The following is a 14,674-nucleotide window of genomic DNA, read 5'->3' on the forward strand; positions in this document are numbered from 1 at the left end:
TTGAGCTGCCATTTTCCTAGCTTTTGGTAATGGAATTAGTTTGATTTCTATGAAATTCCATGTAGGTCTTAAATTCTTGCTTTCTCTGTATCCCACTGTTCATCCCCAGAATTCTTAGTCAGTCTCTATATGAGTACACGTTAACTTTCAAGACTTTATTGTGTTTGTTTATATATTTATTTAGTTAGACACAGAGGGTCATTTTGTCATGCATGCTGGAGCACAATGGCGCCATCACAGCTCATTGTAACCTTGAACTCCTGGGTTCTAGCTGTCCTCCTGCTTTAGCCTCCTGAGTAGCTGGGCATATACATGACACCAGCACATTCAGATATTTTTTTTTCCCACCATTTTGCCTACTGGTCTTCAAACTCCTGGCCTTAAAAAATCCCCTCACCTTGGCTCCTAAAATGCTAGAAATACAGGCATGAGGTGCTACATCCAGCCTCCAGTCTTTATTAATGAACAGACATGGATAGTATCTAGCTTACGGCACAATGCATGCACCTGCTTCTAAATTATTTATTCCCACATGCCAGTTATTCCAATAGCACCCTGAAGACTAGAACTTCTAATTCTCTAATTCTCTAATTCATGGTCCTCCAGTTTTTTGAAGGACCATGAACATGCACACATAAGCCAAAACACAGCTCATACCTAATGCCATACACTTCAGAAAAGTTGTCTTCACCTTTGACCAGTGGTAAATATTCCGTGGGGTTCTCCAAGTGCATGCCTGCACAATGGATCTGAAGGGAAAATGCAAACATCTAGAAAAGCTTTTTCCAAAGTCAGTGGTCAATGTTAAAATCAAATAGGAACTGTCTTCATAATACCTTTATTAATCTTCCTTTAATGTTAAGGTAATAATCACCATCCTTCGTGATGTTGTTTTTCACTTGAATTTCTTTGCAGGTGGTAAATGATTTACCTTCAAAGACAAGTTAACAGAATTTATCAACACAAAAGAAATCGCAGGCACAGCATGAACTGAATCACAGAATGGATACACTGAAAATCTGACACTCCTTTTGTGGAGTGTGTGTCTACTACAAATATTTATTGTCACATTTTAACTAAATCTTCTTGGAAAACTTAGGTACTAAGTAGATTTTTGAAGCCTATTACTTACAATCATTGACATAACATTTCTTTTGAGCGTCTGGTTTTAATCGCTTTAAACATAAGTCACTGGACCGGCCATTTTCAGCCAAACATTCCACTGGTCTCTCCATTATCCCGATTCCACAAGTCACTGAGCACTGTGAACAGAGTCAAATGGGAAGGTGAACTATAGGAGAAATCACAGCCCAGGGAATCCAAGCCTCCTTCTCTCAGACTAAGTCCTCTTGGAACAAATTAAGGATCAATAGCGGCTGGAACCACTGATGATGCAAAAATATGATGGAGGCTAGAGAGTCGCAGGTGGAAAGAGCCTGAATCCATTCTAACTCAGTTCCTGGCTTCCTTTTTCTTTATTCTGTGCAGTAGCAGGAACAGTACCTTGTAAATACATACTAAACATTAATCAATGATAGTTATCAAGACTACTGGAGGTTTTTTCTCATTAAGTTATATGCTAAGTTTTCAAAGTAATATTTACTTGTTTTTTTAATCTGTGAAATTAGGAATAGGATATAAGTAACTTTTATTACTCAGATGTTAGATTTGTTTACTTCTTTACTTAACCAATAAATATTTCTTAAGCACTGACTCAAAGTGCAAGCCATTACTCAAGGTTCTCTGAGGAATAGAAATAAGTATTAGTTATGGTCTCTGCTTTCACCAAGTTATAGTAAGCGTGGAAACAGATATAAGATACATATGCAAATAACTGTTAAAGTGGTTTCCAGATCATAGGGATATGAGATACCTTTAAAGATCTAGTTAGATAGATCACCAGGCATCCTACCTCTAGAAAGTCTTATTCATAAGGGTTTAAATTCATAATTATACACCAACCTTGCTCCATTTTCCAACTTTCCAAGTGGCCACATGCCAACAGCTCCTAAAGCTGCATTTGTGAACCTGAGAGAAAGGCATCACGGGACATTCTCGGTAGTCTATCGGCCAAAGCTGATGGGGCTTCTGTTTCTTAGTAGGACGGATCTCAATGCAATATGTAATCCTTTGTCGATAACTAAATCCACAGTTACCTGCACACTGAAGATTACATAATTACAAGGAGAAAAGATGATGTCCTTACATTTAGCCAGGGTTTAATATTTGTCAGATTCTTAATTTGTCAGCTACACAACAAATTTAAGTAGCCTCATTTACAGATGAGTAAACAAAGGTTCAAAGACATCAGGCATCTTTCCCAGAGTTGTACCAGTAAATGTAAAGGACGCAGATTCTGGCTAGATCTTCTATCTGTAGTGTATGTATATGTTTTTTCCATTATACTACTAAGGATATCTTAATCAAATGAAACTACATTTTCTTTTTTTTTTTTTTTTTTTTTTTTTTTTTTTTTTTCAGTTTGGCGGGGCTGGGTTTGAACCCGCCACCCTTGGTATATGGGTCTGGCACCCTACTCATTGAGCCACAGGCACCACCGAAACTACATTTTCTAATAGGCCCAACTGTGGAGAAATGAAACATATTAGGGGTTCTTATCTGAAATAAAGGACACTGTTTAGCCGTAAGTTACTAGTAACCATGTATAAATTAGCATACACTTATCTTAAAGAACATAATGTGAAGTCTAATGCCATTTGATTAAAATAGGTAAGTGATTTAGATATAAATTAAAGCCTCAGGCCCCAAATGGGCAAACATCTGCTTCTGGCAAATGTGAAATAACAATGAATAGATCTGAATAGATTTACCTTCTAACGTGAAAGAACCAAAGCTTCTGGACAAAACATATAAAACAATGCTTTTTAAGACACTCAACATCAAAAAATAAACAATAATGATAAGGCACGGGAAACAAAAAAAGTGACCCTATCATTTTTCTAGCCTATTGCTGTGAAAGATTTTCTGGGCCTTGTCACAATCAAAGGGAGATAGCAGAGTTCTAACCAGTTGGAGATACACAGGAGGATACCAAGAGAAGCCAGGTGATGAACCAGCTGAAACGTTTAGCAGTTACTTTGTTCAGTACTCACACTAGACCCAAGCATAGTGCCCCATTTTCTCCACCCAATTCAAAACCCTTTCGTATGGGGGGTACTGGGTATCACACTCAAAAGGGTCTCACTGCAATAGAGAGGAAAACTAACCCTAAAATAGATAATATGCTGGTCCCACTTCACAAATCTTAAGAGCATAGCAAGCAAGGATAAAACTGCTTCCAAACTAAATAAATTCAACCTAGAACAAAGTTAAAAATATGTATATTGGAATAATAATCATCCCGTAACCAGAAAGGTAAAATTTATGATGTCTGACATGCAATAAAGTTTTTACAGGAGTCTGAAGAAGCTGGAGAAATGAGACCCAAAATGAGGAGAAGAACCCACCCTGAGAGGTAACCTCAAGGCAGAGGAGGGACATCCAAAAATTCCCTCTCCCATAAAAGCCATGAGAAAATGGACAAAGTTATCAGCTCAACTTTTTCAGAACTCTGAAAATTAGCCAAAGAATTGCAGCAATGTAGGAGGTTTTTATTCAAGAAACATATCTAAACCTTGGTAACAGCAATCTCTGTGGCACTTTAAAATGCCCTAGGCCATTCTTTCCTTTCTACCTTTATGGAAGGGAGCTTTGAGAATCATTAGCCCTGCAGTCATGGCAAAAACCCGTAGCCTGGCAGTCACTGGAAGAAGCAAACAGGCTTGGGCATCATTCAAAGCGTCATTTCCAGAGAATTATTATTTGAATTGTTTACTGGCTTTCTAGAAGACCCTGCTTGCAAGGTTGTCTTTATTTGACCTGACTTATCAAAAATATTAAAAGTCCAAGAGTATTTCTTGCATACAATTAGAAGACATTGTTTTACTTTGTATTTTCAGGGTGGGGAATAACAATTGGAGCAATGGTTGGCTAGCCAAAAACCTTAAAAAGAAAAGATGGGGAATAAGTTGTCCATCAGGGCCTTGAAAAATTCCAATATATTCATAGATCTCTAGAAGGCCAGGGACATTCTTCAAATTGAACCCATGTCCAGGGTTGTCTGTGTGGCCAGGAAGCACCTGAAGAGGGCCTGCAGTCTCACTGCCAGTTGACTTTAAGACTCTCTATACGCAGACAGTTAAAATTAAGGAAGAGCTGTCAACTGTCTGGCTGAGTGTTGAAAGTGCTCTCCCTCCCAACGCACATATAAAGCCTCTTGGCAAAGGCTGGGAGATTATTGGTTCAGGTATTTAAAGAATCACTGTCCTGTCATTAGCTGACAATTAAACAAAATGAGCAGAGACTTCAATGACCACATATGACAAAGAATGCAGGCTATACAATTAGTTCAGAAAATTTACCAAACAAACAAACAGCAACAACAGCAAACTCTGAAGAGGAGAGAGAATCTGAATAGACTTATCACAAGCAAAGAGACTGAATTTGTAATAAAAAAAACTTCACACTAGAAAAGTCCAGGACCAAATGATTAAAGAAGAATTAGCACCAGCCCTACCAAAACTCTTCCAAAAGATAGAAGGGAAAGGAGCACTCTTTAGTTCATCTTATTAAGCCACTGATCTGAAATCTGGGCAAAGACATCACACAAAACAGAAAACTACAGACCAGTGTTTTTTATGAATGTGTATGTAAAGATCTTCAACAAAACACTAACAAAGTAATTGTAGCATCACATAATAAGGATTATATACCATAACCTAGTAAAATTCATTCCTGGAATGCAAGGTTCTTTTAACCTATGAAAAGCAATCTTCGTAATACACCATACTCATAGAATAATAGAAAAAACAGATACATGATCTTCTCAGAAAATGCAGAAAAAGCATTTTAAAAAAATCCAACACATTTTCATGGTACACGGTACAGGACTAGAAGAGAGTTCTTCCTAAATCTGATAAAGAGAATTTATAAAAAATCTATAGTTAACATACTAACTTGTAAAAAAGTGAACATTTGCCTACAAACAAATGACCAAGACCTGAACATCTGTTTTTGCCACTTGTATTCAACATTGTCCTAGAACTTCTAGCATGGGAAATTGGGCAAGGAAAATGAGTAAAATGCCTATAGATTTAAAGAAAGATGTTAATGGGCTTCTATTTGCAGATGACATGATGCTGTATGAAGAAAATCTTGAGTTATCCACACAGAAAAAAATAGCTCTAATAGACATACTCAATATACAAAAATCAATTCCATTTCTATATACTAGCTATGTGTGAAGGGAAATTAACAACTCCATTTATAGAAGCTTAAAAATAATAAAACATTTAGAAATCAACTGAATAAATGAAAGATTTGTGCACTGGAAACTAACCAAAACATACTTGAAAGAGATTAAATAAGAGCTACTAACTGGAAAGATAACTCATATTCGTGGATTAGAAGGTAATATTATTTAGATGTCACTATTTCCTACATTGATGAAGATTAATTGTTCTAACAAAATTGCAGCTGATTTTGACAAGAGCTAGACAGAGAACTTGACAAGCAGATCCTAAAATTTATATGGAAATTTCAGAAACTCAGAGTAGCCCAATAACCTTGAGACAGAGGAACAAAGTTGGTTCACTTATACTTCCTGACTTCACATGTTACTATAAATTACAATCAAGACCATGTGATAATGACATAAGTTCGCAGTTATGTGATAATGGCATAAGGAGATGCATATATAGCAAGGAAATAAAATTGAGAGTTCAGAAATAAATCAATACATTTATGGTCAGCTGGCTTTTGACAAGGATGCCAAGATAATTCAATGAGAAAAGAATAATTTTTCCTACAAATTGTGCTGGGACAACTAATAGCCAGCTGTAAAAGGATGAAGTTACACCCTTACCTTACATCATTTATAAATATTAACTCAAAATGTATCAAAAACATAAATGTAAGAGTTAAAATTATAAAATTATCAGAAGAAAACATAGGGATAAGTTTTTGTGACCATCAAATAGACAATAATTTCTTCAACATGATACCTATGACACAAAGAAGCAAAACAAAAATAAATAAATAAATTTGACTTCATGAAAATTATAAACCTCTGTGCAACAAAGGATACTATCAATAAAGGGGAAAGATGACCTACAGAATGGAAAAAAAAATTTGCATGTTGTGTAACTGATAAAAGTTGGCGCTTTACAATTCAACAATAAAAAGACGAATTGCCCTATAAAAATGGGCAAAGAACTTGAAGACATTTCTCTAAAGGAGATACACAAATAGCTAAAAAGCACTTACAAAGATACTTTACATTCTGAGTCATTGGAGAACTGCAATTCCAATGTACAAGATACCATTTCATACACGTAGGATGATTGTATTTAAAAAAAGATGAACTATAACCAGTGCTGATGACAATATGAAGAAATAGGATCTTATACATTCCTGATGGGAATGAATAATACTATAGAAACTATGGAAAACAGCGTAGCAGTTATTCAAAAAATTAAACAGAGTTATCATAATGCCCAGAAATTCCATTCCAAGAAAATTGAAAACGTATGTCCACACAGAAACTTGTACATGCACATTCCTAGCAGCATTATTCTTAGTAGTCAAAAAATAGAATCAACTCAAATGTTCACAAACATATAAATGAATAAACAAAATGTAGTATCTAGACAATGGTATATTAGCCATAAAAAGAAATAAAGTATTGATGTATAATACTACATGTATACCCTTTAAAAATACCATGTTCAGACCACATGTTGTATGATTCAATTCATATAAAACGTCCCGACCAGTAAATTCATAGACACAGAAAACAGATTAATGGTGTCTGGGGCTGGAAGGGGGAAACGTGATGATAAGGAATGACTCCTAACAAGCACAGAGTTTCTTCTGGGAGTAACAAAATGTTCTATAATTATATCATGATGATGGTTGCACAAACCTCTGAATAAAGTTATTAATAACTATATTACATAGGTTTAAAATGTAAGTGGAGATATGGAAGATAGAAAAAATGCTGAAATTAAACATCTAAACAATGAATAATGTCTGAGATTAAAAAAATAGGCTAGACAGGGATCAGACATCAGAGAAAAAAATAGTGAACTTGAAAGACACGTAATGTAGAATGTTACTCAAAGGAAAAAACTATTGATACATACTAACACTTGCCTCGATCTCAAAATATTTAAGTTTCATCAAACAGACAAAGAATAGTACATACTGTATGATTCCACTTATATAAGACTCTGGAAATTGCACACCAATACAAGATAGATCACTAACATAGAAAACAGAGGACATAACCAGTGGGGTGGAGAGGGAGCGGGAAGTGGAAGGGGCTCTAACGTAGCGCGAGGACACTTGTGAGAGTGATAGAGATGTTCTTTCTTTTGAATATGGTACTGGTTGTATGGGTGTGTATGTTAAAACTTACTAGGCTGCACACTATGGATATGTTAAGTTTATGGTTTGTCAATTATACCTCAAAACAGCTGCTTATAAAAAGTGGGGAATGACACAGACTCACTCTGCCAACCTATTACTCATTGTTGGCTCCGTGATTGGAACCAATTGACATTACAGACTAGAGTTTGATCTATATTTTACTGTTGCTCTATTTGCACCATTCAACGGTTAGCTGTTTCATCCCTTAGACTGATTTGCGTAATTCTCATCTGCCCTTATAGTCAAAATTTAGATATACTTTCAGCTGCATCAATTTTTACATCAACTGTTTTTTTTTTTTTATTCTTTCCCAGAAAAAAAATTCTCAAATTCCTTTCTTTGCCTTACCTGTGATGAGTCTCCCGTTACCACAATATACTTGCAGGGAGGGTTCTTGCACTTTTTGATTGAGAGAGGTCTGGTTGTAGGATCACAGAAACTTTCATTCACTTGGGTGTTGTGTGCATCGACGCATTTCACTGGCCGATGTGTCTCTTTTTTCTTACATGATGTTGAACACTAGAAATGCAACCACAGAATGAAGAAAATGTTTTTATGTGCAGTGACTTTGAAAGTTTGCTGGTCAATACTCACATCCAGCCACTCTCCTGCCATCCACTGGTACCGCACGCAGTCCTGATGCCAACATTGCCTCTGAAAATAAGGCCGGGTGGACGGATCACACATTTTGTCAGTGACTCGACCAACACCTCTCAGTCTGCAGTACACATCCCTTTGCTGAACTCCAGGGCCACAGGTCACAGAACACTACAAAAGAACCCATGTGAATAGAACAATTAGCCAATAAGGATCAAATGATCTAACAACAGCCAAGTAGAGCCATATTTTATCATTTCTTTTAACTGTCGCCTGATATTATATCATATATTAGATGAAAAAATACATGTAATAAATATTTGTACCCTTGTTTGGTCTGGAGCATCTACATAAATATATAAAGACATTTTCTGTACTTTGCTAAAAGGTACTTTAAACCTTACAGAAACTATGACAAGTAAATCATGTTATAGTAGAGTGCATCTCAAAAACCCAAGAGATGACTCTCTCTGACTTAAATGAGATTAATGCCTATAAAATAGACAGGAAGCTTCATTTCTCTTATGTGCACAATGAAAGTTTTGTGTTATTTCTAAAATTTCAGAGGACAATTTCCATCACTTACTCCTGACAACAGGAACCTTTATAAAGGACGTTTACAAGCTAAAGCTGAGGACACTGAGACTCATAGAGCTTGTCTCTTGCCTGAGGAGCTGACTTTAGTTAATGACGGCCTTCATTTGTCCAGGCTGTATAAAAAGTACCATAAATGGAGTGGCTTAAATAACTGAAATTTTTTTTCTCATCATTCTAGAAAGTCTACGTGTCCGGTAGTTTACAGAGGACATCTGGTCACTATGTGTCCTATGGTGGCAGGGACAAGCTAGCTCTCAGGAATATAATTCCCTTTATGAGAGCATTATAAAAGGCCCCACCTCCTAGTGCTATCACCTCAGGAGTTAGACTTTTATCAGATGAATTTTGAGACAACACAAACATTCAAACCATCATATTCTGCCCCTGCTCCCACCAAATTCATGTCCTACTTATGTACAAAATAGATCCGTTCCATTCCTAATAGCATCAAAAGTCTCTCTCTCTTTTTTTTTTTTTTTTTTTTTTTTTTTTCCTGATACGGAGCCTTACTTTGTTGCCCTTGGAAGAGTGCCATGGTGTCACAGCTCATAGAAACCTCCAATTCTTGGCTCGAGCAATTCTCTTCCCTCAGCCTCCTGAGAGAGATGAGGTCTTGTTCTGGCTCAGGCTGGTCTCTCTCTTCTCAGGCAGATTGCTCAGGCAATCCACCTGCCTCGGCCTCCCAGAGTGCTAGGATTACAGGTGTGAGCCAACGAGCACGGCAGCATCAAGTCTTCTTTTTTTTTTTTTATTAACTCATAGCTGTGTACATTAATGTAGTCATGGGGTACAGTGTGCTGTTTTTATATACAATTTGAATTATTTTCATCAAACTGTTTCTCTTCAAGTCCCTTGCCCACCTTGAGATGGGATCACTTGTTCTTTTCTTGCTAATACGTTTGAGTTCTCTGTGGATTCTGGTTATTAAACCTTTGTCAGAGACATAACCTGCAAATATCTTCTCCCATTCAGAGGGCTGTGTGCTTGCTTTACTTACTGTGTTCTTGGCTGTGCAGAAGCTTTTAAGTTTGATTAGGTTCCAGAAGTGTATTTTTGATGTTGCTGCAATTGCCCGGGGGGTCCTCATCATAAAATTTTTGCCCAGGCCAATTTCTTCAAGTGTTTTCCCTACACTTTCTTCTATTTTTAGAAGTATTTTATAGTTTTAGAAGTAGTATTTATAGTATTTTATAGTAGTTAGAAGTGTAGTATAGTATTTATTATAGAAGTATTTTATAATTCTAGAAGTAGTATTTATAATATTTTATAGTATTTAGAAGTATAGTATTTTATAGTATAGTATTTTATGGTATTTAGAAGTATTTTTATAGTTTCATATCTTAAGTTTAAATCTTTAATCCAGTGAGAGTCTATCTTAGTCAGTGGTGAAAGGTGTGGATCCAGTTTCAGTCTTCTGCAGGTCGCTGGCCAGTTCACCCAGCACCATTTGTTAAATAGTGAATATTTTCCCCACTCGATGTTTTTAACTGGCTTGTCAAAGATTATATAATGGTAAGTAGTTGGGTTCTCTATTCTGTTCCATACATCTACCTCTCTGTTTTTGTGCCAGTACCGTGCTGTTTTGATCACTATTGATTTATAGTATAGTCTGAGGTCTAGTAGCGTGATTCCTCCTGCTTTGTTTTTATCTCTGAGTAATGTCTTGGCTTTTTGAGTTTTTTTATGGTTAAATGAAGTATTACATGAAGTACTATTTTTTCCATATCTTTAAAGTATGACAGTGGAGCTTTAATAGGGATTGCATTAAAATCGTATATTGCTTTGGGTAGTATGGACATTTTAACAATGTTAATTGCTTCCAGCCATGAGCATGGTATGTTTTTCCATTTGTTAACATTTTCAGCTAGATCTCTCTGCTGAAACCTTTCAGGCTAGAAGAGGGTGGTCATCAATTTTTAATCTCCTAAAACAAAATAACTGTCAAACTAGGATCCTGTATCCAGCTAAACTGAGTTTCATTTATGATGGAGAAATTAAATACTTTAATGACACTCACATGTTGAAGAAATTTGCCATAACTAAACCAGCTCTCTAGGATATTCTCAGACCTATCCTCCATAATGATCAGTGCAATCCTCCACCACAAAAGTAAACTCATTCAGAAACTTTTGATCAAATTCCAACTTCCACAGTGGTGAAAGGATTAAAAATGTCCACTGGATTTTCAAAAAACTTGATACCCAAAGTTTTACATGGCTTATCAATATTCTCAATCAATGTGAATTGCTTAAATTGTCATCTAAAGAGGCACAGGTTGGCTGACTGGATACAAAAACTCAGGCCAGATATCTGTTGCATACAAGAATCTCATCTTACCTCAAAAGATAAATATAGACTCAGGGTGAAGGGATGGTCATCTATATTCTAGGCAATGGAAAGCAGAAAAAAGCAGGTGTTGCAATTTTATTTGCAGATACAATAGGCTTTAAACCAAGGTAAGCAAGGTAAGCAAGCTTTACCTTACTTTGGTAAACCAAAAGTAAGCAAGGATAACGATGGTCATTTTATATTTGTTAAGGGTAATACTCAATATGATAAGATTTCAACTATCAATATTTATGCACCCAACCAGAATTCACCTCAATTTATAAGAGATACTCTAATAGGCATGAGGAATTTGATTTCTCCCAGCTCCATCATAGTTGGAGATTTTAATACTCCTTTGGCAGTGTTGGATAGATCCTCCAATAAGAAGCTTAGCAAAGAAATTTTAGATTTAAACTTAACTATCCAGCATTTGAAATTAACAGACATCTACAGAACATTTCATCCTAACAAAACTGAATACATACTTTTCTCATCAGCCCATGGAACACAATCCAAAATCAACTACATCTTAGGTCACAAGTCTAACCTCAGCAAATTTAAAAGAATAGAAATAATTCCATGCATCTTCTCAGACCATCACGGAATAAAAGTTGAACTCAGTAACAACAGGAAACTGCAGACTCATACAAAAACATGGAAGCTAAATAACCTTATACTGAATGATAGGTGGGTCAGAGATGAGATCAAGAAGGAAATTACCAAATTTTTGGAACAAAATGATAATAAAGACACAAGTTACCAGAACCTCTGGGATACCGCAAAGGCAGTCCTAAGAGGGAAATTTATAGCACTGCAAGTCTTCCTCAAGAGAACGGAAAGAGAGGAAGTTAACAACTTAATGGGACATCTCAAGCAACTGGAAAAGAAAGAACATTCCAATCCCAAACCCAGCAGAAGAAAAGAAATAACCAAAATTAGAGCTTCTGAATTAAATGAAATTGAAAACAAAAGGATTATACAACAGATCAATAAATCAAAATGTTGTTTTTTTGAAAAAGTCAATAAAATAGATAAACCTTTGGCCAACCTAACCAAGAAAAAGAGTAAAATCTCTAATTTCATCAATCAGAAATGGTAAAGATGAAATAACAACAGACCCCTCAGAAAAATCCTTAATTTTACAAGAAACTTTATTCTCAGAAATATGAAAATCTGAAGGAAATCGACCAATACTTGGAAGCACACCACCTTCCAAGACTTAGTCAGGATGAAGTGGAAATGTTGAACAGGCCTATATCAAGTTGTGAAATGGCATCAACTATATAAAATTTCTCTAAAAAGAAAAGCCCGGGACCAGACAGCTTCACATCAGAATTCTACCAAACCTTTAAAGAGGAACTAGTACCTATATTACTTAACCTTTTCCAAAATATAGAAAAAGAAGGAATACTACCCAACACATTCTATGAAGCAAACATCACCTTGATCCCCAAACTAGGAAAAGACCCAACAAGAAAAGAAAATTATAGACCAATATCACTAATGAATATTAGTGCAAAAATATTCATCAAGATCCTAAAAAACAGAATCCAGCAACACATCAAGCAAATTATACACCATGACCAAGTGGGTTTTATCCCAGGATCTCAAGGCTGGTTCAACATACGTAAATCTATAAATGTAATGCATCACATAAACAAATTAAAGAACAAAGACCATATGATTCTCTCAATTGATGCAGAAAAAGCTTTTGATAATATGCAGCATCCCTTCATAGTCAGAACACTTAAAAAATTGGTATAGAAGGGACTTTTATATATCCAGTGTGTTCATGATCAGAACACTTAAGAAAATTGGTATAGAAGGGACATTTCTTAAACTGATAGAGACCATCTACAGCAAACCCACAGCCAATATCATATTGAATGGAGTTAAATTGAAATCATTTCCACTCAGATCAGGAACCAAGAAAGGTTGCCTGTTGTCTCTATTGCTCTTCAACCTTGTAATAGAAGTTTTAGCCATCGCAATTAGGGAAGAAAAGATATCCATATAGGATCAAAAGAGATTAAACTTTCACTCTTCACAGATCATATGATTGTATACTTGGAAAACACCAGGGATTCTACTACAAAACTCTTAGAAGTGATCAAGGAATACAGCAGTGTCTCAGGTTACAAAATCAACACTCATAAATTGGTAGCCTTTATATATACCAACAATAGTCAAGCTGAAAAAATAGTCAAGAACTCTATTCCATTCACAGTAGTGCCAAAGAAGATGAAATATTTGGGAGTTTACCTAACAAAGGCAACATCAAGTCTTAACTCATTCTAGCAACAAAATTCCAGAGTCTGTCTAAATATGGTCTAAATCAGATGTGGGTGAGACTCAAAGTATGATCCATCCTGGGGCAAATTCAGCTTCACCTGTAAACATATGAAGTAAAATAAGATCTATGCTTCCAAAATACAGCGGTGGGACAGGCATAGATATAAATTCTCAATTCAAAAAAGAGACCTAGGAAAGAAGAAAAAGGTAATAGGTCTTGAATAAGTCCTAAACCCAAAAGGGCAAACAAAATGACATATTAGGACTCGAGAACGATCTTTGACTTGATGTCTCACCCAGGCACCAGGTGGCACTGCCCACACAGCTTTCCTGGGTGCAGCCCATGCTATGGATTGTAGGTAGGTTGTTTACGGCAATATCAAACAGAAATAGCTGCTGGTAGCTCTAGTGGGTTGGGGTCCTAGGGGTAGCTCTGACACCATGGCTCTGCTAGACATCTTCTTAGTGGAGACTTGTAGCAGTGATCCCACACTTGCAATGTCCCTCTCCTTAGGTCATGTGCCCAAGACTCCAGACACTTGGCCCTTTGAAATCTAGGAGGAAGAAGCCACAAAACCCCGGCTCACGAGTCTGTGTGCCAGGGGAGACAATGTCATTTGGATGCTGCAGAGTTTACCACTTGTGCACTTTGGGGGGGGGTAGCCACCACAGCCCGCGCTGCACCTACACCCACTGGAGCCACTGCTGGGATTGTGGAGGAGTCCTATGTTGGATCTCCTACTGGGAGGTGGCATCTGCCTGCTGCAGCCCTGTAGGGAGCAGGTCACCTACTGGGAGGTGGCACCAGACCGCTGAGGCCCTGTAGGGAGCATGCCACCTACTGTGAGGTGGCACCAGACCGCTGAGGCCCTGTAGGGAGCATGTCACCTACTGGGAGTAGCACCAGCCTGCAGTGGCCCTGTAGGGAGCATGCCACCTACTGCGAGGTGGCACCAGACCGCTGAGGCCCTGTAGGGAGCATGTCACCTACTGGGAGTAGCACCAGCCTGCAGTGGCCCTGTAGGGATCAAGTCACTACTGGGAGGTGGCACTTGCCTGCTGTGGCCCTGTAGGGAGTACGTCACTTACTAGGAATGCCATTAGCCTGCTGGAGCCCTGTAGGAAACATGTCACCTACTGGGAGGTGGTACCAGCCTGGAGCGGGTGTGTAGGGAGTACATTATCTACTAGGAGTGGCATCAGCCTGTTGGAGCCCTATAGGGAACATGTCACCTACTGGGAGGTGGCACCAGCCTGCAGTGGCCCTGTAAGGAGTAGTCACCTACTGGGAGTGGCATCAGCCTGCTGGAGCCCTGTAGGGAACATGTCACCTACTGGGAGGTGGCACCAGCCTGCAGTGGCCCTGTAAGGA

At 37.4% G+C, this 14,674-nt stretch overlaps 1 protein-coding gene across 1 annotated transcript in view; it reads right to left on the bottom strand.

Annotated features, from left to right (window-relative positions):
- The window catches only part of ADAMTS20 (ADAM metallopeptidase with thrombospondin type 1 motif 20), a 154,473-nt gene that overhangs the window by 19,150 nt on the left and 120,649 nt on the right, over nucleotides 1-14,674 (bottom strand). Inside the window, exons 29-34 of the mRNA XM_012807470.1 lie at nucleotides 8,083-8,256; nucleotides 7,837-8,007; nucleotides 1,963-2,163; nucleotides 1,133-1,262; nucleotides 837-931; nucleotides 658-749 (exon numbers count right to left, since the gene is read on the bottom strand). Coding sequence (XP_012662924.1) covers nucleotides 658-749; nucleotides 837-931; nucleotides 1,133-1,262; nucleotides 1,963-2,163; nucleotides 7,837-8,007; nucleotides 8,083-8,256 — 863 coding nt within the window. The remainder of the gene's footprint in view (nucleotides 1-657; nucleotides 750-836; nucleotides 932-1,132; nucleotides 1,263-1,962; nucleotides 2,164-7,836; nucleotides 8,008-8,082; nucleotides 8,257-14,674) is intronic.

This window comes from Otolemur garnettii, unplaced genomic scaffold, assembly GCF_000181295.1.
Source record: "Otolemur garnettii isolate 467f Iridium unplaced genomic scaffold, OtoGar3 scaffold00070, whole genome shotgun sequence".
In the NCBI taxonomy this organism is placed as follows: domain Eukaryota; kingdom Metazoa; phylum Chordata; class Mammalia; order Primates; family Galagidae; genus Otolemur; species Otolemur garnettii.